This window comes from Lagenorhynchus albirostris, chromosome 9, assembly GCF_949774975.1.
Source record: "Lagenorhynchus albirostris chromosome 9, mLagAlb1.1, whole genome shotgun sequence".
Classification (NCBI taxonomy): domain Eukaryota; kingdom Metazoa; phylum Chordata; class Mammalia; order Artiodactyla; family Delphinidae; genus Lagenorhynchus; species Lagenorhynchus albirostris.
Genome location: NC_083103.1, coordinates 33,185,323 through 33,211,541, shown reverse-complemented (window position 1 = coordinate 33,211,541; position 26,219 = coordinate 33,185,323). Strand labels below are relative to the sequence as shown.

The following is a 26,219-nucleotide window of genomic DNA, read 5'->3' as shown; positions in this document are numbered from 1 at the left end:
CGTACCGCAAAAAAAAAAAAAAAAAAAAAAAAGTACTTAAGAAAAATAAAAAGTATTTTATTGTTGAAAAAATGCTAACCATCACCTGAGCCTTCAGCCAGTCATAATAATTTGCAATAGTAACATCAAGGATCACTGATCATAGATCACCATATCAAGTAAAATGATAATAAAAAAGTTTGAAATATTGTCAGAATTACCAAAATGTGACAAAGAGACACAGAATGAGCAAATGTTGTTGGAAAAATGGCGCTGACAGACTTGTTTGACACAGGATTGCCACAAACCTTCAATTTTTTAAAAAAGTTCAATTATCTGTGAAGTGCAACAAAATGAGGTACGTCTGTACCATGAGAATTAGGATTTTGACATTATGGTTTCAGGCAGTAACACAATCACAAATGTACTCGATATAGTAATTTCTAGTATGAGAATATCAATAGAAAATAAATTTGAATTGTGTACCATATTTGAATAAGATTAAGATATTTTGCTTCACATACATATGCCAACTGAACAGACAGTGAGGTTGCCTCTTCTAGATCTGTGCATTCTGTCATCATATGCACTATTTCCAGGTGTTTTGATGTATCCTGTATTTAGTCCTTGTTTTGCCCTAAAAGTAGTGTCTCTGTATAGCTGTATTTCTTGAGTGCAGTGTAGACCATGAGTTCCAATAAGCTTGACATTTGGTCAAGTAAAGAAACCAAAGAAAAAAATTTGCTAAAAAATGCACTCCTTTGTATCTGTCTTTCACTAATAACCACCCACTATCAAGTCTTCTTTTCTTCCTTGGAAAATAAAATAAATCTTCATTACATTTCCCTGTATGTAAAACTTTATTCATTTCCCATTTGTTGCTATTATTTATATAAACTATATTCATTATTTTTCAAATGCTGTGTTTTTATCTAAAAATATGGTAATATATTGAATTGAACAGCATCATAATTTTGCCAATTGCAATTAATGAAAAATGTTTCTGTTTAAGATATGTTTTACTTATTGCTGTTGTTTTCAAGATCAAATTATGGTTTTAAGGAAGGGATATGTGTATTGCATTTTAGGAAAACCTATTCAAGTGAATAAAATAATGCATCCACTAGATTTTGTTTCCCATTGGTAAAATGTTCACCCCTATAGGCACAGGCAAAGTTGTTGTTTCAAGTTGTTCATCCACAGAGCTGGACTCGTAGTTTCTCATGTTTCTCAGCAGCTGGGAGACAAAGAAGCAAAACATAAGATGAGAGGTGTGAGCTGTGGGAGGCTGGTAAACTGGCTTTCCAAATAAAGGAAGGACAAGAGAGAGAGAGACAGAGAGGGAGAAGGAAGGAAGGAAAGAAGGAAGGTAGGAAGGAAAGAAGGGAGGGAGGGAGGAAGGAAGGAAGGAAGGAAGGAGAGAAAGAAGTGAAAGTATAGAAAGAAAAAGAAAAGAAGAAAGCCCTGAAGTATAGCATTGATTGCATTTGCCTTAACTGTGTTACAGAAACACCTCCCCAAAGCCAATTTCAAGCTACTGATGATTTAACAACTGGCTCTCAATGTTCCCGGATATTTAACTCTCAGCTCTAGGAGCTCATAGGAGCTGGTACAACAAACCACTAGGTGTAAGACATAGGTAGTATTAGTCTGTGTTCATGCAAAAGCAGTTATCATGGTGGCTTGGATAGCACAAGTGGATAATGTAAAGAAAGATGTCCTACAGGATCTAAATCGGTATCTAAGATGCAGGGGATTCAGGCCTTGATTATCTCATATTTATGTTTAAACTAACTTTTGCTTTTCTAGATCTTGACTTCCATTTTCCACTTCTAACTAACACAGCTTTTAAATTTGTCCAGTGAATATTTAGAAAACATCATTTTCATCTTGATACTTCTCCAAGCTTTATTTAGTAGTACTGTGTCTCCATCCTATCTGGATGTACTGAAATTCAATTCTATTCAGTTCTGACACTGACTACCCAGAGTTGGCATAGATCTCACAAGTTAAGGGCTCAGCCCTCCACCATATTGCTATTTTCCCCCTATTTGTAGATCTGCATTTTCTCTTTGTATGTTGCATAGGTGTTGTTGAAAACTAGTCATTTTAGATTGTATGTCACAGCAGTTCTAGATTTTGCTTGCTTTTTACATGAGGCTGTCATTGCTGCTTTGTTGCTATCTTTTCTTGTCTTTGTAAATAGCCCACCTGGCCCAGATCTCATCTATGGAATCTGTTTCCCCTACATCATGCTGCCTCTGGGGTTTCCAGAGTTTTCGTTTTTCTTTTCTTTCATTTTTTTTTTTTTTTAGAGGTCGTTCCCAAGTGTCAGCATAATTTTTTGTAAGCCAAGGACTGGTCAGAGATTGAGTTCAAACACACCTTGACCCAATAAAGATTCCACACTACCAATGTAACTCTATGTGTGTTGGGTGCACCTTCAAAGTTCAGGCAGGCTATGAGTCTACTCCAGTTTTCACTTTCTAGCAGGCCCCCTCCAGTCTCTCCTATGTGTGTCAGCTATCACCCAGTCCTCTGGGGTTGGTACAGAGCTTGGGCATTTTCAGGTCTCTCCTGAATGAACCTGCAGACTCCAAGCTGGTCAGAGATGTGTGGTGAACTTATCAAGTACTCCTCCCCCCTACAAGAACACACACGTCTGGTTGTCTCTTGTATCCAAAATCCCCATTTTAAATTTCTAAATATAGGTCAATTTCAGAAAAGCTGAACAGTAACATGTATAGTTGAAGTAACCAAATTAGCAAATATACAGAAGGACAGCCTATTTATTATATGTGATGCCTGCATAGTCAATCAGTGGCAGAAAGACTTACCTAAAAGAATGCTTTATAAAATAAATCATTAAAAAAGAGAGAAGGCAGCTTGCTTTTCTGCCATTATTCATCAAGCTTGGCCATAATATTTCAATGCTAAGTATCACTTTTCTTCTAGAGTCTCTTCTGTACTAAATTATTTAGTGCTTTCAACCAGTGCACTTTTTATTCTCTTTGCAGAGAATTCTTCAAATGAGAGATAGATTTACTCAATAACAGTTTATCGTGAAATGTGACTTATGTGACTTTGAACATTTTCCCTTCAGTATATGTTCTTCTTTCTTCCTTATAGACCTTAAAAATATAAGTCCTTGTGATTATCATTAAATCCTGATGCTGTTAAAATCTTATGTTCCCCCATGGTCCTATTTACATAACTTATTTCTAGATCCCTTGTTGTAGCTGGTAGTCTCTTTTTTTTGAAAAGTTTTTCTTTTGGGGGGGATTAGTATTATTTGTGAAGAATAAGCTTTCCTAGTTTTACATAGATGTGATGAAAAGAAAGATATTAATTTATCATGTGAATAGAAATATAAAATGAATGAAGAGATCAGCTGCATTTGAAAGCGTTCCAGCACATAGCATTTTAGAAGAAAGCTTTCTCAGACTCCAGCAGAAGTAGCATCTGCAGGCTTTAGCTATGATCATACTTATTCCCAGTCATTTTTATTCCTTACCAAATAGGTTCGATCACATTAACCATCTACTTCTATAGCATTAATAATTTACATAATGACATTAGAATCCATTATTAATCTTAGATAGCACCAAGATAGTATCAAGTTATATGCACTTGGAATGCATTTTTTTTAGTTTTTGGTTCCCAGTTGCTACCTGAGTTATCGTTAGCTTTTTAAAAGGTCTCTAGTGGCAAAGGAAAACTGGAACAATTTCCACCTACTATGGTAAGCCCTTGCATCTAAAAAGGGCTTTTAACTTCATAAAGTATTATTAAATGCACTGTTACATTTTTTCTAAAAAGCAGTTTTATCAGGAAGGGATAACAATATCCTTAGATGGGTGGGGAAACAGAGTTTTGGTGAATTCCCAAGGTTATACCACTTTTGTCAGAATTGGGCTGATACCCCAAAACTCAAAAAAGGGAGAGGGGGTTGAATTGACATTTATTGACTAGAATGGACAATAAAGGCAGTATTTATCTCACTCAGGAGAGAACTCCAGTGAGTATGGGGTATCTTTTGAGGTGATTTTACAAATGAAAATGTGAAGTTCTGAGGGGCAATGCAATTTCCCCAAATTACATTCCCAACATCAGAACCGGGATTAAAACCTAAAGTTTCTGATTGCCAGTTCCACACATGGCTGTACTCTCCCTACCCATATTGAGAGCCAATGTTAATAGTTTCTTAACATGTATTAAGCACTACTATACAGCAGGCATTGTACGAAGAACTTTTAAATTGGGTATTTTTTCTCTCTGAAAGTTCTACCCTAGTTAAAATAATCAGACTGCCTCTCCTCCCACATCCCAATCAGGATCCTTTCACCAAGATTATTCTTAACTGAGCTGAAAATAAAAGAAGCATCTTTCTTTTCCAATCAGAGGCTACAAAGATGGGGGCTTGGAACTGAAGGAAAACAGGTGTATTACCTCATGAAGAAGAATAACAACAATGACAACAACAAAAGACATTCTTTGTCATTTAATAGCAGAGAGGTGCCTCAGTTGACTTCATGGCTTGGTGGATTTGAATAATCTAGTTACTTCTTTATTATTCTAGTCTTGTGGATTTTACTCTTTTGAAGTGATATCTCTCAGGGCTGGAGTTGGAGTGTAACATAGCATCACTCTGTTGAGACTGTAAAATAAAATATTTGCTCTGCAGAAATAAAGATGAAATGATTATCCCAGTTTTCCTTTATTAATATAATAATAATATCATATCTAATTAGGGATGCCTTAGGAAAATAGAAGAGGCCACATTTGCATTAAGATATTCCTGCTATGTATGCCAAATCAACTGCAATTTGCTAAAGATGGGGTGAATTAATCAGTTTGGGTGTTAAGTTCCTTGGGTATCTGTCCCTTAAACTGAAGCTACAAACAGCGCTTGTAATCAGTCTTGGCAAAACAATTTCAAGCTGATAAATATTCCCATAATGGCAATATTTGGCTGGTCAATATTTTGATACCCAGTGCTTAAAGTCAAACCAACAGCATGCATTTCTCTGGCATTAGTGTTACTGTTGTATATGCTTTTACTGGAAAGGCATTTATTAAAGTTCTCTGACATCACTGCATTATTAATTCACTAACTACAGATTAAATCAGTTAGAATCCCAAGGGAATGGCATTGTTTACTTTCTATATCTTACTGGATTAGCATATTCTTGGGAAAATAATTTCAGCATCAAAATATAATAAAAGCCATTTTACGTTAAATATTAATCAATTTATTAAATTTCTGCAAATACAATATCATTCTCTGTAATTAGTCTTCTAGGTATTCATAGAAGTATAGATACTCATATCAAGCTAGATCACATTTGATGTATTCTCACTTTTTTTTGACTGGTCTTGCAGGAGAGGATAATCTTGATGGAACTGAGCAAAAGAGGAAAAGGAGCTTTTTCTGTCTAATGTTGGTTTACAAACCCCACAACATTCTAACTTATAAAATTGAGAAAGCTTCAAAATGGGCCTTTTAGAACTCTATCCAGGGATCAAAAGAGAATACATTCTGTTGCAAAATGGCATCTCTACTGATGACATTTTGAAGAGGAATCATACAAGCAAGTGTAAAATCATAAGTTTTTCTTCTAAAAAGCAGTTTTTCTAGAGGTTTGTGGGGAGAAACTGCTTCAGCTTCTAAGACTATCAAGCATCAGTTTTCCATTCCTTTTGGGCTGAGTGCTTCAACTTCAAAATGGAATTATCTTTAAAACACAATTTAGTTTTAATAATTTATCATAACATTCATGAGACAGGGATTGAGACTGGGTCCACAGCAGCCCAAGTCTATCATCTGTGCTTAAAAAAATGATTTTAAGTAATTTGCTTAGATATGTTCTTAAAAATGTATTTTTAAACTCCTTTTATCTATCAGCCATTTTTTTGATGTGAAATGAATTTAAAAATTATTTGGAATTAATTTTGTATTAAAAAGTGCAAAAAAAATAGTTCAAATAAAGAATGTTTAAATGTTTTCTTCTTTTTCTTTTTAAACAGCAAATGCAATGAAATATGCCAGAAATAAACTTCCTCCAAAATAGGATGCACAAAAGCTTTTATAACTATCAGAAAGTCCTCACTGGCCTTCCTATATTTATTTCCCTGTAAATAGAAAACATAGTCCTTAAGAGAGGAATGGTTTAAAGACAGAAATCTATCAATCGATGGCTTTGTGTTGTTGGAATTATTAATGACAAATCATTCAGTCAGAATTGATTTCTCCAAAACACCTTGCCTCTATTAAGCATGATATTTGTTTCAGGGAAAGCATAGCTTCCAGATCAGATTCTGAGCTCCTTGAAAGAATGAGGATTTTCTTAGCACTTTTCAAATCTCCCATAGCATGACTCATGCCCAGTGAATAAGTTAAAAATCAGAGCTCGATAATACAAAAGTGAATTGATTTTCAGGTGTCAAGGAAATTAACTTGTCGTATAGATTAACTTCAAAGTCACTTTGCCTTATTTCCTACTTTTTAGAGAAAAGCTTTTCTAACACTTTTATTTGTGTATCAGACAGTAAAATTACAATTACTAATTATTTATTTGATGCATCCTACTATATAACAGGGCATATAGCGCTATCTATATCTAGATATAATTAAACCTAATCACAACCTTATGAAGTATATCCTATTATCTTCATGTGCTATACTGAGTAAAGCATCAATTTCTCAAAGACATTGAGATAGTGTGCTAGGATTCAAATCTTTTCTTTATGATTCAGAGACTGTACACTTAACCAGCATGCCTAAAAGAAGGGATCTATGAAATATAATTGTGCTTACTGCATCTTAGTTTGCTGTTTTACGTATTTGTAAATGTATAGATTAAAATTCAAAATTTGTAAATCAAAATCTACAGCACTTTTAACTCTGTAGAGGCATGAATTGTGAGTCAGAATGCCTTTGCCATCTTACTGTATTTGTGGACATAGTAAATTCTCTTCCTATCAATCTGAGATATTTTATGTAACAGGTAAAAATTCTTCCATGTTCTCTAAAATGTCTGAAGGCTCCTTTCTCTTCAGAACTACCTGTTCTCACTCAAGGACATATATAATCAAAGTTGCTATAATATTGAAGTTAGAAGTCTATTTTTGAAAAGTGGAAGTGAACATACTTTTAACCATGTTTTACTCAATACAAGATATAACTTATTGCTGCAGGAAAACTGTTCTGTTTGTTAGGAGATAATATGATTCACATGCAACAAAAAATTTTAAGCAGATAATGAGGGCACATTATTTGTAAAAGAGTTGACCAAAGAACTAGTTATTTGTTAAATTTAAATTGTATATTTACTTCAAAGTAAGGTGCATTTAAAATTGTTTAACAAAAAGACCAGTGTATACATAGAAATCAGTTTCTTCCCTTCTCCCCCACTTTTGGTATGAGCTCTGATTTTCTCATTTTAGGGAGGTTGAAATAGAAGTTGAAGAATGAATTACTTTGCCCATGATGTTATTAAGAGTCAGCCATGGAACCCAACTTCCAGTTTTCTGGTTCTGAATCTGGTACCTTCATATAGTTTTCATTTGCAACAGAAGTGTTAACAGAGTATCAAAATTATCCACTCATCTCTCACTAAGCAGGAAAAGATAGTAAAGTCCAATTATATTAACAGCCTTCAGTTTAATAAATTCATTTATTTCTCTCAACAAATGTTTTTAGTAACACCAACTATGTGTACATATGGTATATTGTGAAGAGTTGGTGGCCTACCCGTCCTCTTCTATCTTGTAGGGAATGTGGAAAAGGTGCATGCTCAACTCTAAGCATTGGGCCCTGATTGGCCTAAACAATTAGAAAATATTTTCTAGGTCTGTGTCAACCATGGCATGCTATTCCACCACCGTAAGGACTTGTTCATCTGCAGGTACCTAAATGGATGAAAACTGGAATTTCTGTTCCTGGGGTAGAAAAGAGAAGCTTATTGTGTATAGATTTGGACAGCAAAGCTGAAGGCAGCCACTGTGGAATCAAATGCAGAGCTAGTCCTCAAATATGATAGCATTAGTAAGATAGAACAGAAAAAAAGAAACTGGGCCTTTAATGACATAATTAGATCAAAACCACAATGAAACTTACCCTATCTCTGTCATTGCCAGATACATGAACCAGAAGATTCACTTCATGGTTTAAGAATATTTGCACTTGAATTTTGGGTTACCTACAACTGAACATATTCTAACTGATATGCTGTACATATTATATAATTGTATCATCAGTTAAAAAAACGTTGCTCTTGTTTACAAGGGCAAGTTAAAGTGGCATCTAATTTACAATCACAGGGCTTTCATGGAATAAAGATGGGATGTTTGTTGTTGTTTAATTGACTTTATTTAACTGTGTATTTGTTATTGATTTCTCTTTAACGCTGTGCACTTCAAGGCTAGATAACCAGCTCCTTTTCTTCAGTTAGTTTGTGACAAGTTCTCAAATGTCCCTATTGTTGCAATGAAAGAATAGGTATGTGCCAGAGCTCACCTCCCAGCCAGTCACTCCTACGCACCTCAACCAATATCATCCTTTTCTCAAGATAGCTGCCAGTCTGCCAGCTAATTCTCAAAGCTCAAGATAGTTGTTTAGAATTACAACAAAATGATTCAGGGAGGCTGGTCAAATGCACACTTGCTCCTATTTAGAAGAAAAGCCATGAATGGGCCTTGTTGATCTGGACAAAATTCTCAAAGGAGAGGTTTGAGGCTATAACCCACCTTACATGAGGGTTAAAGCGAGCTCACTCAGGTAAAGGCAAAGAATGACCATGTGTTGCCAGCGAAGTGGAGCTGGTTCCCTAAAACTCTTAACAATATGGGACTTCATATCTCCAATATCAGCGTCCAAGGAAGGAGTGAGATTGTGATAATTGGACTGTAACAGGCTTTCAAGAATGAGGTCCACAGGAGGATGCCAAATTTACACCATGATGCACACATAAATTGAATTAAAGAAGTGTAATCTGAATTGGGGTCAGGAAGGTAAACTCAGCAAAGTTAAGAAAGTGTTACAGAAAACATGCACATAGACCCAGATGATTTCACGTTGCAGTGGCAGATTTTTAAGAGCAAGAGGCTTCCTGTTTCCTACTCCAGATATTGAGACATCCCTAAAGAAGTGTATGTTTTGCCACTATGAGAATCGGTAACTAAAGCTTTTGCTTTGTTTTGAAAAGTAAATGTCCTTGGGAAATGTAACTTTCAGATAATTACATTCACTAACACTTTAGAAGGCAGAGTGCTCAGGAAGAACCTTCTCATGGAGGGTAGGGAAGGAGTATATGATACACTGCTTATACCTTAATGATTTCATAATTGATACATGTATTTTATTTTTATGGACATGGAAAGTTCAAGAAGAGTACAAGTCATGATTTACAATAAAATGGATGAATAATTGCATTCACAACCTTTCTAGTGACAGATAATACCACACTTACCTAAAGGATGTGTATTTGAAAGATATTTGAAAGTAATTAATTGGAGATCAGATGAAAGACATACATGTTTTCAGGAATAATCTGTTTCCAGAGAGCATATTATCAAATACCCACAGGGATTTGCGTAAGACTTCTCTTTCATGCACAAGCAACCTAGTAGTCATATATAACGTGTAAGAGTTGGGAAGTGCCTAAACATGTTAGTACATTTGTTGACATAAGGAAGTACTTTAATTAAAAAATATATTGTTACTAAGATTTTGTAATCAGCTGAAGCTAAGGAAATTCAAGTATAATGCTGATTCCTATAATAAATAAGCCCAAACTTCCTCTATTGCTAGTGTGAAATTTTACATTTTGTAATTTAAAAAATAATCAACTGAATTTTTTTCTATTTTATGTATTGTACATCTTTTATTAAATAGCTGTATATAGGTTGTTACCTATAAGTACATCTCCACATAAATAGATTATAAGAAATTCAAGTAAAATTTCAAAGCTATATTAGATATAGTCATCACTATATTTTCTATTTTTATTGATTTTTAAATTGTAAAAGGTTGGTTATTTCAGCTTACAGAGGCAGGTATGTCATCTTGGTATGATTTTAAAGCGTTATTATCACATTTAAATTACCTCATGATGGTTGCTCTATTAGTCTTCTCAGACTGCCATTACAAAACACCAGAGACAATGGGGCTTAACCACAGAAATTTATTTTCTCACAATTTCGGAGATTGGTAAATCCAAGATCAAGTTTCAGGCAGAATTCAGTCTCTGGTGAGAACTCTCTTCCTGGCTTGCATATGAATTTGCTATCTCGGTGTGTCCTCATATGAGTGTTCTGGTCTCTTGTTCTTTTCTTATAAGGAAAACAAACTTATCGAATTGGGGCCCTGTTTGTATGACCCCATTCAACCCTTGTTAATTACTTAAATATATCTCATATATATTTACACTGGGGATTAGGGCTTCAACATGTGAATTTTGGGGGAACACAATTCAGTCCATATCAGTTACCTTTCAACATCTGGGAAACTTATGCTTCCTCTGTTTAATCACTGCTTTGATTTGAATGCAAATTTTAAAGTATCTGAATAAATGAATGAGTCATAAGCATGTTTATTCACTCTCCATCTGATAAGTTATTTGGAATTTCAAACTTGTTTCATTTTAAAGAAAAAAATTATAAATAGCTATGTTTATTTATTAACATTATAGGTATAAATATATAGCATTCCTTTATTAAATAACTTGAACCCTAGAATATATTTTGTGATTTTTGTGAGATAGTAACAAAGTGGTAGCAAGATGATGATCTATTTTATAACTGCAGATTTTACCTTATGATTTTGAAGTTTAGGAATATAAATCTATATCATTCTAAACTTTTTCTCCCTATTAAGTACATAAGTATATATTAAATACCATTTTTCCCAGTATCCTTGTAAAATGTATTCTGTTGCTATTTTTGATGTTGCATTTGCAAATTCTTAAGTAGAATACTTTGTCTCTTCTCTCATCACAGCTGCTGCTGGGTCACTAGAACTTTTTCTCATTTTCCCAGACAAGTTTATTTGTCTTTTGCTCATTATACTATGTCTTTCCCTCTAGACAGTGATGAACCAACTGTCAAAATATAATTTGTAAATTTTTTTACTTAGAAGTTCTCTTGGATAGTCTGACAATTGTTTTATATATATATATAACATATATGTATGAAATTAGAAGTTAATATTAGATTTTTTTCTTCAAAAATTTTTTTTAAATTATAAGATGGAATTGTTCCTACCCCACTTCATGGCATTTACTTTTTCTAGACTAACTCCCTAACATTCTGTATCAGCAGACTGTAATACACAATTTGTTTGTTTCACTAGCTCAATGGGAGTTTGTTGGTTGTCATCAAGACATAAAATATTAGACCTTTTAAAACAAATTAAAAAATGTCTATTACCATGATTATATATGAATGTGATTTTATTGCTTAAAGTATACCTATAAGAAAATAACATTTTTCAATAATAAACTGTCATTTTAATTTTGTAAATGTATAAATTTTTTCAGAGGCATTGAAGAAAAGAACAAAGTCTTTAGTTGTAGCATGGCCATCTAACTATTTAAGAGACTGCATCTCCTTAGGTCTCAGTCCCAGAATTAGAGTTGGGATTAGTCTGTTTCTCACATCTTTATAACAGCCACAATTGTGCAACACAGAGGCATTATCAGTGAGATTCCCTTTTCACATCCAAGTTTATGGGGTATGTTAATGAGAAAAAAGTAAAGTGAATAATAATTCTGTGTCAGAAGCAGCAAAGTCATTTAAAATGTAGTGTGACATATTGCAGTGTTACTTTCAAGGGAACTGACAACTCAACTCTTTGTTTACAAGAGTAATGGAACATATTTACTCTATTACAAAAATGCAAACTATGAGCAGGTGAGGTTTGTGGAGGGTTTGATGACCTTTCAGGGCTCTAAGCCATATCTTATCCCATCCAGGCAGGCTAAACTTGGTGCTTCTAATTAGATAATAATCATTAAGAGACATTTCAGTCCTTTATTACCTTAGACATTATAGAATCACATTACCAAAAAGATTAAGCAGGTTATTTAATATTTTAAGCTCTTAATGTAAATAAACATTCCAAGACATTAAATAATTTATCTTTAATAATAGAGTAAATCAGTGTCATAATAAGTATCCAGGGATATTAACTCCAGAAGAAACTCAAAATAAATTTCAGTGTATTTTTTAAAAGTTTATTGATAAAATCAATTCCTTATTATATAACTATTTGCAATAAATTTTTGATAGCTCTTTATTACGTAGTATAAAATCTATACCTAAAGAATTTGCCCTGTTATTTTTTTCCTACAGTCTGTTTCTGTATACAAATATATGCCCTGCCATTCAGTTACATTACTTATTCAACAAAATAGACCCTATATGGTTTCTATGGATGCCTTGATGTGAACCGTCAAAATTTGATCTCAATGTATCTTATTGATTTTTCTTTTCAACGTTTTTTTCCTACTCCCACAAGACATCTTGTGAACTTCAAGAATAAAAAAGAATCCATTCCCTGCACTATTAATTCTTTTTTATATTTTGTGGTACGCGGGCCTCTCACTGTGTGGCCTCTCCCGTTGCAGAGCACAGGCTCCGGACGCGCAGGCTCAGCGGCCATGGCTCACGGGCCTAGCCGCTCCGCGGCATGTGGGATCTTCCCGGACCAGGGCACGAACCCGTGTCCCCTACATCGGCAGGCGGACTCTCAATCACTGTGCCACCAGGGAAGCCCTATTCATTCTTTTGAAAATAAGTGTTTTTGTCTATTTTGATCCCATCAGATGGGATTTTCCTTATCTATTTATTACATAAATGTCATTTATTTTTCTTCATTTATTTCAGCCATCTGAGTCATTATTTCCTCCTTTGGGCTTCCCTAGTAATTTGTTCATACAGTATTACAGTAAATAAATAAATAAAAACAGGTGACATTTTTAGAGTATTTACCATGTTCCAGATACAGTTTTAAGCAACTTTAAGGAGTAGAGGAGGGAAGGGCAAATGGGAAGGATGAGAAAAAATGTGGGCACCCTCTAGAAGCAAAGACTGGCCCCTGGCTGACAACCAGCAGGGAAACAGGGACCTCAGTCCTTTAACAGCAAGAAACTGAATTTGAGCAACAATCTGAATGAACTTGGATGCAGATTTATCCCCCAAACCTCAGAAAGGAATGCAACTCTGCTGACCCCCTGATTTCAGCACTGTGAATTCTAAGCAGTTGACCCTTCTGAGCCATGCCACACCCACACTCTGATCTGCAGAACTGTGAGACAGTAAATTTGTGTTGTTCTGAGATGCTGAATTTGTTACAGCAGCAACAGGAAACATACATTCCCACCTCAGACACCTCATTGAGCTTTCTAGAACACACCTTCCTATTTCCAGCTTCCTTGGTTTTCTCATTTCTCTTTTTTTCTGCCTGCAGTTTCCCCCCTCTCTTCTTCTTTATATGAGACTCATTTTAGTTTTTTTAAATATATATAATAAATATATTCTATAGTCTTCCTAATAGTAAGATAGGGTGAGTTTTACATCTGCTAGTGTCCTAGCACATGAGTAGCATCTCTCTTACTGCAGAGCAGTGCCATGGTTAACCCTGGAGCTGTGAAGTTAGATGGCTTAGACCTATTGCCTCTGTATACCACTTACTAGTTGTGCAGCCAGGTGTTAATTGTTACCATGGTCCTTCCCCTGATAAATTGAAATTATCTGTTACTGAATTCGTGTCTAGACTATAAGAATTCTGAGTGCAGAAACCATGATTTCTTTCTTCTGTGTATTTCCAAGTTTAGACATAGTGTTTGGTACATAATAACCACTTAATATCTGTTTACCAAACTGAACTTGTATGTCAACTTGCTTTACCACATACAAACAATATTTATCAATATTATCAAAGGCTCATTATGAACTCAATTAGCTTTATATTAGGTATCCGTATATCACTGCTTTATATATAAGGAAACTGAGCCAATAAAGGAGTTAAGTGTCCAAGTTAATGTGCGAGAGAGCTCTTTTCACCCTGGAAGTTTTTATTCCCATGTCTATGTTATACCCACTCTATCACAGCACACTCTCAGCATGGAAATTCTCCCTCATGTGACAGATTTCCTCCTTAGCTATAAACATCAGACCTGGATCCGAGACTTGTCATCATTTGCATCATGGGATTTAAGTTATGCACCAAATAGTTCCCTATGCATGATTTAATTGGAGACATAAGAGGCACAGTGAATAGCCCTAAATTGATGCTTGAGCAGAACTTACACCCCAGAAACTGTAATGGAAAACTTGATTGGAATTAAGTACTGTACTGTAATGAGTCTTGCTTTATAAAATGACTGTCCAGGGAATAAAAAGATTATTCATAAAGAACAAGAGCTCAGTGACTTTATACTGTCCTATCAAGTATCCAGAGAGCTGCTCACATGTGAACCAGAATGAATAAAAATAATCAAAATAGCTACTGACAAGTAACAAGTCATTTTCTTTTATGGAATTTGAATATATTAGATGAGTTATGAGGGTGTAATTTTTGCCTCTGTCTTGGGTAGCACCAGGCAGGCTGCAGTTGGCACATTCAATTCTAAATGTTTTTGCTGTGAACAGGGCTAATTTTAAGTCCCTGCAAGACTTTTTCTCCCCACCTGCTATGTATCTGGATCTTCTCCATCCTTCAGAAACCAGTACAGTTCCTTTCTCTCCCTTATAACCCTCCCAGACTATAATGTGATATACTCAGTAGAGCTTTATAAAATCACAAATAATCATTTTTCACTTACAAAAATTAGTTTCATTTTTCAGTATACTTGCTTCGAACTGATCACCTATTTTCTTTCTTACATTTTTGAGATTGAAGGGATCTGAAGGTGCTTTGAAAAGCTATTAAGTAACCACATGAAAAGCTCTGAATTATAATACATACAGAAAGTTACCTATATGTATTTATGTGTGTATGTTTGTAGACACATACATCTATATATGCAGTCTACACAATCTAGTGAAAAACTATACTAAAAAGTAAAAGGAGAAGAATGCTAGTGTTTGTTGAATGGTTATTGAGTGTTACACCCCTTTTAGCAACTTTAGACACATTCTTTAATTTCAGTTGTCGGCTTTGAGTTAGGTATTATTGCACTAATTTTAGAGACAAAATAGCTTCAGAAAATTTAAATCACTTCATCAAATCTATACAGGTAATGAGGAGTAGAGCTAATTTTCACATTCAATCCATCTGTCTCCCAAACTCTCCAAAGTGTGACCTTTCAAGCTCTTTTCCCTTCTCCCCTGTTGTTAATGAACATGGCAACTTAGGAAGATGGAAGACCCACATGAAGGCAGAAACCTGAGTTCCTAAAACATGCTTGGTGGAGAGTCTCTGCTGTCTAGGAATGCACAACTTGAACTTTGTGTGAATAAAAAGTCCTATTGTATTCAGCTATTAAGATTTAGAAGTTCATCTCTTCCTGAGCCTAGTGTTATTCTGAAGAAAACGAGTGCTTTGTACTGTGCTCTAGTTGCATTCAATTTGCCTCCTGGGCTGCAACATTTTGGGGGATGAATGCTTATATTAACATGCTCTGTTTCTTTATACTGTCTTATATAGCAGGGGTCCCCAACCCCCGGTACCGGTCCTTGGCCTGTTAGGAACCAGGCTGCACAGCAGGAGGTGAGCAGCAGGCGAGCGAGTGAAGCTTCATCTGCCGCTTCCCATCGCTCGCATTACCGCCTGAGCCATCCCCCCACCCTCCGTCTGTGGAAAAATTTCCTTCCACAAAACTGGTGCCTAGTGCCAAAAAGGTTGGGGACTGCTCTTGCATAGGAATGGAAAACCAGCTCAGTCTTATGAGCCAAAGCAAGTGGTTTGATAGTGACTCCTTAGAGTACTGAGTTAAGAAGGATTCTGAGGCTGCATCTCTACCGTAGATTGACCATTTCTAGTCTACTGCTTTTATTACTTAAATTGAGTGCTTAGGACACACTTTCAACAGGGACTAATTCTCTTGGCTTCCTGGAGAGCCTGACAAATGTAAGGGCTTGGGTATCAGTTCTGGTGGATACCACAGATCTTTAACACCACTGGGGCTGGTAGGCATCAAGGCTGTGCCTGACCTGAGTCCTGTGGTGTGAATGATTCCTAGGGAGCCGGCTCCAAGTCTGTAAAGAATGGCATAGAGCTCCAAGAGGTTAAAACAAATGGGAGATTTTCAGTTTCCTTTGCGACATGTAAAGGAGCTTGGACATCATCACTCCCATCCTCACAACAAGAAAAAAGCAAACTGAAAAGCAACAACTCCTCTAGATCAATCAGATAACTGAGGTCACAAGGAAAATTGCTGCCCCTAAAACTGAAGAGACAGGCAGATAAAGAGAATCACGTTATCTATTTGATTTTTCTGTAAAACTTATACTGTTCTAAAAATAGTCTATTAAAATCAATGAGAAAACTAAAAAGAGGCTAAATAACTTTCCCATTCTGATCTAGTAGTAAATGGGGGACCTATAATTTATAACTTGTAGTCTCTGATCCGGGGCTGCTCATTTAAGAGCAATGTTGCTCACAGAGGGTGAGACAAAATACGAAGTGCAATGTGATCTTCATGTTATTGGCATAGTTGAGATGTCTGCCGAGGAGAAAAGAGAGCAGGTAATTATAGCAGTTAACATTTTTGAGAGCTTTACTCATCAGGGCACTGTACTAATTATTCTGTTTGGATTATCTCAATGCATTATCTCAATTAATTTTCACAACAACCTTAGAAGGCATGTACTATTACTTTCCTATTTTACATACAAGGAAACTAAGGTTGGGAAAGCTCACAAAACTTCACTAAGATGACAGAGCTGACAAGTAGCATAAATAGCATTCAAACCCTGCCAGTCTCACACCATAGCATAGTCTTATACTGTGCTATACTTTACTCTTGGTCCAAACTAAAAAATCTGAAATGAACATTCAGTTTTGCTGATAATTGTAGGAAATTGTTTCAGTATATACGGTTATAACCCGTTGCTGAAAATCAAGCTCTTCCAAAAGACATATCTCAGGCATGTATTACAGAATTGCCTTTCTTATCCATTTAGTTGACTGCATTAATACAGTCAACAATGATTCACCATGCTAAATGTGTACAGGAGATTTGGAGACTCAGGATTTTTTCATCGTACATTTCCTTTCTCTTACAGGAAAAGCCTGATTACATCTTGCTGTGCTTGTCACAAGACCACTGTTGTGCAATGCTGTGGTGTTTGAAATGATGCCACCGTAACTTTTCCTATTATTCTAAGGAATTAAGAGCAGGCACATGTAATCAATTATGACAGCTTTTAACCAAATGATTTATTTTGGTATTCATTCAATTAATTAAGGATGCACATTCTTAAAGCACTGTTTTCAACTTTTTTAACTTTGCATTTTCCATTTATGAAAATTTCTCAGAACTATCTATTCTCTATTTGTAATATTAAAGCAATGGCTGTGTTCCCCAGCTATTAGGTTAGTATTATTTTGACAATGGATAGCATACTTGTTTCCCAGTTATAAAATGATAATCTAATATTAAATATCTCCGCTGAGAACTAATACTTCCCTCTTTTCTCTTAACTATCCTTGTTTCCTTTGCTGGATATAACTCATTTTTGCATGCATCATCCTTTGCAAATGAGCTCAGGGAAAGTTGGCACATGGGAGTTGAGAAGAACCTTGGTAAAACAAGCCAAGAGTGTCCTTGATGCCATTTTCATGGCTAACTTGTGAGATACTCAGAAGAGAAAAGAAAGTATGTACTCCTGTTGGGGAGAAAAAAAGAGTGACAGCAAGGTAACCTGTGGAGGTTCAATGGCATTGTGGGAAATTCTGCCATGTGGAAAGGTACGAGTGAGTCAATTGGAGAGAAAAGTCCTCAGCAGAGATCTAAGAGCTAAGAACCCATCTCTGTTGGGAAACATCTCTTGAGTGAGAGGTGGAGGGAGTGGTGCCACAGAAAGGAAATAAATCCTACTGCTCCTGCCAAAGAAAATTAGCACTCCCACAGCTATGTGATGCCTCGAATTTCAGAATTAGCTGGAGACAGTCCCTTGAAGTGATTAAGAACAGAGTTTTGCTGGGAGTTCAAGCCTGACTCTAGTTAGTGATTAGCTGCTCTGTCTCTCAGTTGAGGTTAATTTTGTATCCTCTCTAAAATTCTATTTTCTTACTGGTAAAAATGAGGATAATGTTCATATTATAAAAATGATATGACTAAGTTAAATAACTTAAATTTGAAGTTACTTAGTTGTACCAGTTTAGGGGAATTGATTATTTAGTGTTAACTTTTAAAATTTTTAATGTATTTTATAATATTTTTTAACTAAGGGTGCTGCCAGGAGGATGCGACTCAAAAAGAACCACAATGGCCATGTCTCACACAGAAGAAATCATAGAGTTTGGGCATCAGAACCTGAGCAAACAGAATAAACAAACAGGTTCTTAGATATTCATCACATGGCACCTCATAGATTCTCACATGGTGAGACGTTTGCTAAGCGTACTAATGGCTCTTTGTTTGTTGGTTTAGCGTACATATGCCAAGCATAATTCTAAATACTTTTAGGACTTAACGGTGCCTCAATCCCATCATCTCTTTGCCCAAATCTTACCTTGTCCATGAGCCTACCATGGCCACTATAGCGGACACAGTTTGGTGTTCTATCCAAAAATTCACTGATTCCCTTTATCATTTCGTGTGTACCGTTCCAAGTCATGGTGTGCTTTTCCTCTTACTTAACATCTGTATCTGGGACACTCTTTGAGGCTACTCTGGGCTCCTGGAGCCACTTTGTCATAAATGCAGAGACTCAGAAGTTCCTGGGGCTTTACTTCTCCCCTTCTGTGTGCTGTTGGCCAATGGATGACTGGTGCAGAATTATAAAATCCCAGCTTTCTGCCTTGAGTGGGACAAACTTTGAAGCATAATTTATACTCCTGAGCTCCCTTTCAGGATCAGACTAAAGCTTGGACTTGGCCTTGAATTAACAGGGTTTATTCTTCTTCCTTGTTTTGCTTACCCCATTTTCCAACCAGCTTCTTATAGGCTAACCATCATCTCAGCATCTGCTTCTGTGTAACCTGGACAAAGACAAATATCTTCTTTAATAATGTAATGTGGTTATTTGAAACCTTTCTGGAGATACCACATCGTTAATTTTGCTCAGTTTCCAATTTAATTTTCATTTACCTTTTTAAAAACTATTGAGCTTTGAGAGTCTTTACATAGTCTAGTTCCAATTTTTTTTCAGATATATGGTATACAAATATTTTCTTCCAGTCTTTAGTCATCTTTTCATCTTCTTAAGGCCTTAATAGAGTAAATATTTTGAATTTGATGAAGGTCCATATAACAATTTTTCTTTTTAGGCATCATGCTTTTGGTATCAAGTCTAAAAACTCAACCCTAACACCTGAAAAAATTTCTTAGTTTTTGTATATTTTTTCCTAAAAGTAATTCATTTTGAATTAATTTATCAGGTGTAAGACTTAAGGGTTGTTTTTTTTTTTCCTTTTGCTTTTGCCTACAGATGGCCATATGCTCCAGAAAATTACTTACAAATTTGTTTAAAATGCTATCTTTCTTCTATTTTGTTCCTTTTGCACCTCTGTCAAAAATTAGTTGGGCATATTTTCTTGTGTTTCTTTCTCTGTTCTATTCCATTGATCTATGTGTGTATCTTCTGTTAATATCATGCAGTCTTAATTATGATAGATATTTGAAATCAAATAAACTGATTTCTACCACTTTATTCTTCATTTTCAGAATTGTTTCATCTATTTTAGGGCCTATGTCTTTCCATATACATTTTAATATAAGCTTGTCTATATGTACACAAAAAACCTTGCTGAAATTTTGGTAGAAATTGTATTAAATCTGCATGCCAATTTTTGGATAATTCACATCTCTACTATGTTGAGTCTTACAGTCCATGAATATGACATGTTTATTTATTTAGATAGGATTTGATTTCTTCCATCAGTGTTTCATAGTTTTTAACATATAGGTCTTATAGAGATTTTGTTTGATTTATACGTTTCATTTTTGAGTGATTGTAAATGGTATTATATTTTTATCATTTATGCCCACATGTTCATTGCTAGTATATGAAAATACTATTTGGATTTTCTTTTATTTTAGATTCCTTGGGATATTCCACATAGGCAATCATGTCATCTGAAAATAGGAAGTTTTATTTCTATTTTTCTAGTGTGTAGGCCTTTCATTTCCTCATTATATTGGCTAGAACTTCCAGCACTGTTTTGATTTAAAGTGGTGAGAACCAGAATTCCCTTGCGGTCCAGTGGGTAGGACTCCATGCTTCCAATGCAGGGGGCAGGGGTTCGATCTCTGGCTGGAAAATTAAGACCACTTAATGCTGAGTGGCGTGGCCAAAATGCTGAGTGGCGTGCTGAGTGGCGTGGCCAAAAAAAATAATAATAATAAATTAAAATTTTTTTTTAAATTAAAGAAAAGAAGAAAGAGTGGTGAGAACCAAAGTCATGGCCTGGTTTCTGATCTTAGGGAGAAAGCATTCGGTTTAATCATTAAGTATAGTGTTAGGATTAGATTTTTTTGTAGATGTTCTTTATCAAGTTGAGGAAGTCGCACTCCATTCCTATAGTTCCGAGGATTTTATTCATGAAGGGATGTTGAATTGTCAAATGCTTTTTTCTGTATTAATATGATGGATTACATTGATTGATTTTTGTATGTTAAAACACCCTTGAAATTCTGGAATAAATCTCACTTGGCCATCTTGTATAATTATCTTTATATATATCACTGAATTCTATTAGTAAATGTTTTGTTAAATATCAGTAGTTTTGTGTCTAAATTCATGAGTGATATTGGTTTGTAGTTTCTTTCTTAGTACTATCTTCATCTGGTTCTGTTATCAAGGAAATACTAGCTTCATAAAATGAACTAGCAATTGTTCCCATCTCTTCTGTTTTCTGGAAGAGGTTGTGTAAAATTTGTGCTAATTCTTCTTCAAATGTTTAGAAGAATTCTCCAGTGAAACCATCTGTGTTTAGATATTTCTTTTCTGGGGAGACAAATTTGATTTCCTTAATAGTTACAGGGCTATGAAAATAATCTATTCCATATTGCACGAGTTGTGGGACTTTGTATTTTTCAAGAAATGTTCTGTTTCATCTAATTTGTTAAATGAGGCAAGTAGAGCTGTTTGTTATATACACTTATTATCTTTTGATATCTGCAGACTCTTCAGTGATATCTTCTCTTTCATTCTTTATTAGTTATTTGGTCTTCTCTATTTTTCTTTCTCAAACTTGTTAAAGGTTTGTCAATTTTATTAATAATTTCAATACTTCATTTCATTGATTTTCTCTATTGATTTTCTATTTGCAATTTGAATGATTTCTGCTCTTACATTTACTATTTCCTTCCTATTCTTATTTTGGATTTATTTTGCTCTTCTTTGCCTAGGTTTTTGAGGTGGTTGTCATAGATCATCGATTAGAGACTTTTCCTCTTTTCTACTGTTCTATTCATTTAGTGCAGTAAATTTCCCTCTCAGAACAGCTTTAGATACATCCAAAAATTTTGTCATGTTACATTTTCATTTTTTTCAGTTCGATGTGTTTTTTGATTTCCATTGAGAATAGCTCTTTGTCCTATAAATTATTTAGAAATAATAATAACACTTTAATTTCTAAATATTTGGAGATTTTCCTGTTTCCTTCTGTCACTGATTTCCAGTTTGAATCCATACAGATTGGAGAATCTACCCTGTAAGCTTTCAATTTTTAAAAAGTGTTAATATTTGTTTTATGGCCCAAGATATCATCTATCTTGGTATATGTTCTGTGTACACTAGAAAAGAATGTGCATTCTGTTATTGTTGAATGTTGGGTTCTATAAATATTAATTAGATCCTGTTTGTTGATGGGATTGTGAGTCCTTTATATCCTTGTTGATTTTCTGTCTAGCTGTTCTATCAATCATTAAGAGAGAGGTATTAAAATCTCCAACTATAAGTATTTGTATATTTCTCCTTTCATTTCTATCAGTTTTTGCTTCACATATTTTGTAGCTCTAATGTTGCTTATACATTTAAGATTGCTATGCCTAACCAATGGATTATACCTTTTATTTTGATATAATGCCTCTTTCTCAGGTACTTTTCTCTGAATTCTACTTTATCTGCTATTGATACAACCAATACTGCTTTATTTTAATTAATGGTTACATGGTATATATTTTTAATTCTTTTACTTTTAACTGGAATATATTGTTGTATTTGAAATGAGTTTCTTATAGACACATATAGTTGGTTTGTGTATTTAATCAACTCTGCCAATCTTTCTTTATATCAGTATATTTAGGCCATTTACATTTTCTGTAGTTGTTGGTATGATAGTACTTAAATCTTCCATTATATTTAAATTTTTCTTTCTATTTATTCTACTTTACTATTACTGCTATAATGAATTGCCACAAATTAAGAACTTAAAACAACATACCATAGTGCTACAGCTCAGAATTCCAGGAAGAGCTCAGCTGGTTGCCTTGCTCTGATTCTCACAAGGACAAATGTAGATATTCTCTGTCCTGGGTTCTTAACTGTCGGCTCCAGAGACAATCTACTTTATGCTCATTCAGGTTGTTACTAAACATTCATTTCTTTGAACTGTAGGGTTGAGGTTCTTGTTTTCTTGCTCACTGTCTGCAAGATGCCTCTCTCAACTCTGTAAGCTGCTTGCATTCCTTGTTACATTGCTCTCTCCATGTTCACATCAGTGAGGGTATGTCCACTGACAGCTTTTCACACTTTTAATCTCTCTGATTTATGCTTTCTGCAGTACCTCTTCAACCTTAGTTGCAGAAAGTTCTGCTGAAAGTTCTGAAGGTTTATGGAATTACATTAGCTTCGCAGACTAATCCAGGATATTTTTTTCCATTTTAAATCCATAACCTTAATTACATCTGCAAAGTTCTTTTCGTAATATAATATTACATAGTCACAGATTCTAGGGATTAGGGCATGAGCATCTTTGGGGAGCCATCCTGTCTACTGCAGGAATGTTAGAAATTTTCCTGTAAGGGAGATGCTTCACATTTAGCATGCCATTTACTATAGAAGGATCATGAACCCAACAACAGCTTGAAAAGAGGCTGATGCCTAGCTTATGCCCAGGCTCTGAACAGTTTTACAACTTGAAAATAAATTTACTGTTTGTCAGGGTATGATATAGACTAATATCCATGGCCCATCAGTGATGTGGACTACAAAGCTGGAAGCCACAACTCTTTTCCATCATGTCATTAAGTTTCAGAAACAGAAACTTGCAGCCCCTGTTACTTTTCTTCACTGAATGCAACCTGCTCATGAATGTGCAACCTTCTCATGAATAAGCATAAACAGAAAATTAAGGCCCTACCTTATTCAAAATCCAGGCATTACATTTAAATAGTTTGTTACAGTATGTGTTTGTGTGTGAGCCCACATATACCTTTGTGTCATAGTTAGTACATTCCTTTTCCTTTCTAGAAGTTTTTCCTTGGCATACCTAATATTTTTCTCATTACAGTTGAAAGAGGAAATCAAAGCAGCTGTCAGTCTTACCCAAAACCTTCTTTGGCAATCACTAGAGTATATCAAGGAGTTAGCATAGAATGCAAATCTATTGCATTCTGTTTCTTGTGGCTTTTGCTTATAGAATTTCTCTAGTTTTGATCCCCATCTGTGCTCAGAAATAAGCATTTTATAAATTTTATTTTCCCGTTTTTTCCTCCATCACCTATGGCTGCTAGAGTTAAGTATACTTTCAGTGAATGAGGGGAAAAAAGAATATTAAACTTATAGCTAGATGTTCTTGGTTATTACTCTTTCAACTGAATAATAAGCTCTTATTTTTGCTGTACTGATTTTGACTATTATTTGACTGAAAAAAACATAGGTGACTTTTCTAGTGTCTGTTTCACTCTGCTAATAGTTGTTAGTCTCACATGTACCAAATCTAAGCCTCAGAGAAGTTGCATCCTTCTATTATTTTATAATGGAGTTTTGACTCAATTATTCATTCATTCATTTATTACTAAATAATAATTTAACAAGTATCAATTGTGTTTCAGAAGTAGTTCTAAGACTCCCTGTTGCCGGTCTTGAAAAAGCAAAGATGGGACCTTCGTTTACTGGGGCTGTTGCAGAGGGGATGTGCCCAGAGGTGGGACCATCCTGCTTGAGAATCAAAGCACCTTGTATTCCTAAACTGCTTGAATACTGCAATCGCCAGATTTTGGGTCTGGTGCAACGCAGGTCTTCGTGTGACTCTTTCAGAGCGCACTCTCTCTTGGGAGCACGTCTGGGGACTGGCTTCTCTGCTTCCACCTTTGCTGGCGTGGCCAGAGGAACATCCCCATAGGCCCGGTAGCCACCAACCAGGCAGTATGTCTCCCTATGCCGGCCGAACTGCGTTTCTCCACACCCTCGGTTGAGGACATGGTAGTGACCAGGTGTAGGAGGAGAAACGGGAGCCACTGCTGCTGCAAAGAAAATCAGAACTGATCAGTCACTTCTGCTGTGCACAGTCTCCTGCCAGAATTTCCCTCTCTCATGTCTCTCCCAGTTTCTGGCCGAAGACCTTTAATCTACTTGACACCCAAAACACAGCCTTAGCCCATCACCTCTATGAGTCCCTAGAGAAGGGACACTGGCTGCAAAAGCAATTCCTAGAGCCTAGGGCTGCAGCAGATGAGGAAGTCTCTCCACCGTTTCCAGGGGAAACAGTAGAACCCGAAAGTAATTGCATTCATGATCCTCTCCATCTCTCCCTTCCACAACAGAGAAAGCATTTCTTGCAGTCTGTCACTTCTGAGGCTTTAATGGAAATGCCTTTCAAGGTTTGTAAAAAAACAATCTAATATAAATTGGTTAAGAACCCCTCCCACCTTGGCAACCCCTCTTGGGCCCCATTTATACTGCCTGTTTCAACCACACTGAACTCTAGCCCTCTGATACTTTTATCTATATTAGAACAAGGCCAAATCCTGAGGCAGAGTGATCAGGAGACTCAGAACCGGGCTCTGGGTACCAAGTGTAGGCTCACATCCACCTAGCCTCCTGGGACACCATCTCCTCGGCCCTCCAGTCTCACTAGCACTTCATCACCCGCTTGGTTCTTCCGGTCTTCCCATCAATATGGTACCACCGTCTCCCCTAGTTCTCAGCAGCTCAGTATGGGATGTGTCTGAGGGGACCGATATAGACGCCTACATGACAGCACAGAGGTGCTGGGGCTTGAAGGTGCCGTTCAAGAGTGGCCCTCTTCCTCAACTGCTCCGTTTACCATTTGCCAACAAAAATGCACTTGTATTTTGCTAAGAGGCCAATCAGGAATGGGTCTGAATGGAAGCATCCTGTAGCCCAAAGCGGAAGGCTACATTTATAAAGATCAGAAGCTTCCTGCACACCAGTCCAGGGATGACCTTTCACTTGTCCTCAGCAGTGAGCACTGTGGGACCCTGAAGCTGTCCCAGGTCACTGGTATTACTTACAGCTGGGAAAGTGCTGAGGTTTACATAGTGGGCAAGCCCCACAGGAATATGTGGCAGCCAGGTGAGGTTGTGTGTACACCATGCCTCTTCTACAGATGCCCAGTCTTGGTGTACCTGCTGCACTGCCCAGCCAGGGAACAGAGCACAGGTTTGAGTAAATATAGACGATCCAGTCAGACATTATCTCTCAGAAAACCAAAGAGATTGGTATCTGGTGGAGAACTGGTAGGGCAGTTTCTCTGAGGGCAGCATGTTTCCATAGTTATGCTGCCATGGAAACTGTGAGAAGGCCTGTGAGGTCATCACTACCCAGTGAGGTTATAATAAGGAACCTGTGACTTGGGGGTCAGGCTTCAGGAGGAGGGGCAGTTTTGTGGAGGAGAGCAGGGTGGAGGCAGAGGTACTCTGCCTGGCCCCTCACACCTGGCCCCTGGGCCTCCCCACCCGTGCCCTAGTCTAGTAGACACCCCACGTGGGGCGTGCAGGTGGCCTGGCACAGCCCCAGGGGCCCCAGGAGGGCAAGAGAAACCCACATTCTGAGATTGGCTTGAGAGGCAAGATTAACGTTAAGAGACAGCTAGGTTGTATGGCACTGACCCTAAGAGGCAGAGATTTGTGTGGCCTGGGGAATCAGGCAAGGCTCCTTGG

General features: G+C 36.3%; 1 protein-coding gene across 1 annotated transcript; it reads right to left on the bottom strand.

Moving 5' to 3' along the window:
- Positions 1–24,102: 24,102 nt before the first annotated feature.
- On the bottom strand, positions 24,103–25,752 carry LOC132526479 (DPEP2 neighbor protein-like). Its single transcript, XM_060160834.1, has 2 exons — positions 25,686–25,752; positions 24,103–24,560 (listed from the first exon to the last, which is right to left on the bottom strand). The coding sequence occupies exons 1-2, from the start codon at positions 25,750–25,752 to the stop codon at positions 24,103–24,105; spliced, it is 525 nt and encodes a 174-aa protein (XP_060016817.1).
- Positions 25,753–26,219: the final 467 nt, after the last annotated feature.

Excerpts from the sequence above, each read along its gene's own strand:
- LOC132526479 (XM_060160834.1), bottom strand. The coding sequence starts at position 25,752 with ATGTCTGACTGGATCGTCTATATTTACTCAAACCTGTGCTCTGTTCCC. Across the intron at positions 24,561-25,685 it reads CTGGCTGGGCAGTGCAGCAG|CAGCAGTGGCTCCCGTTTCT; the intron begins GTACACCAAGAC and ends TTTTCTTTGCAG.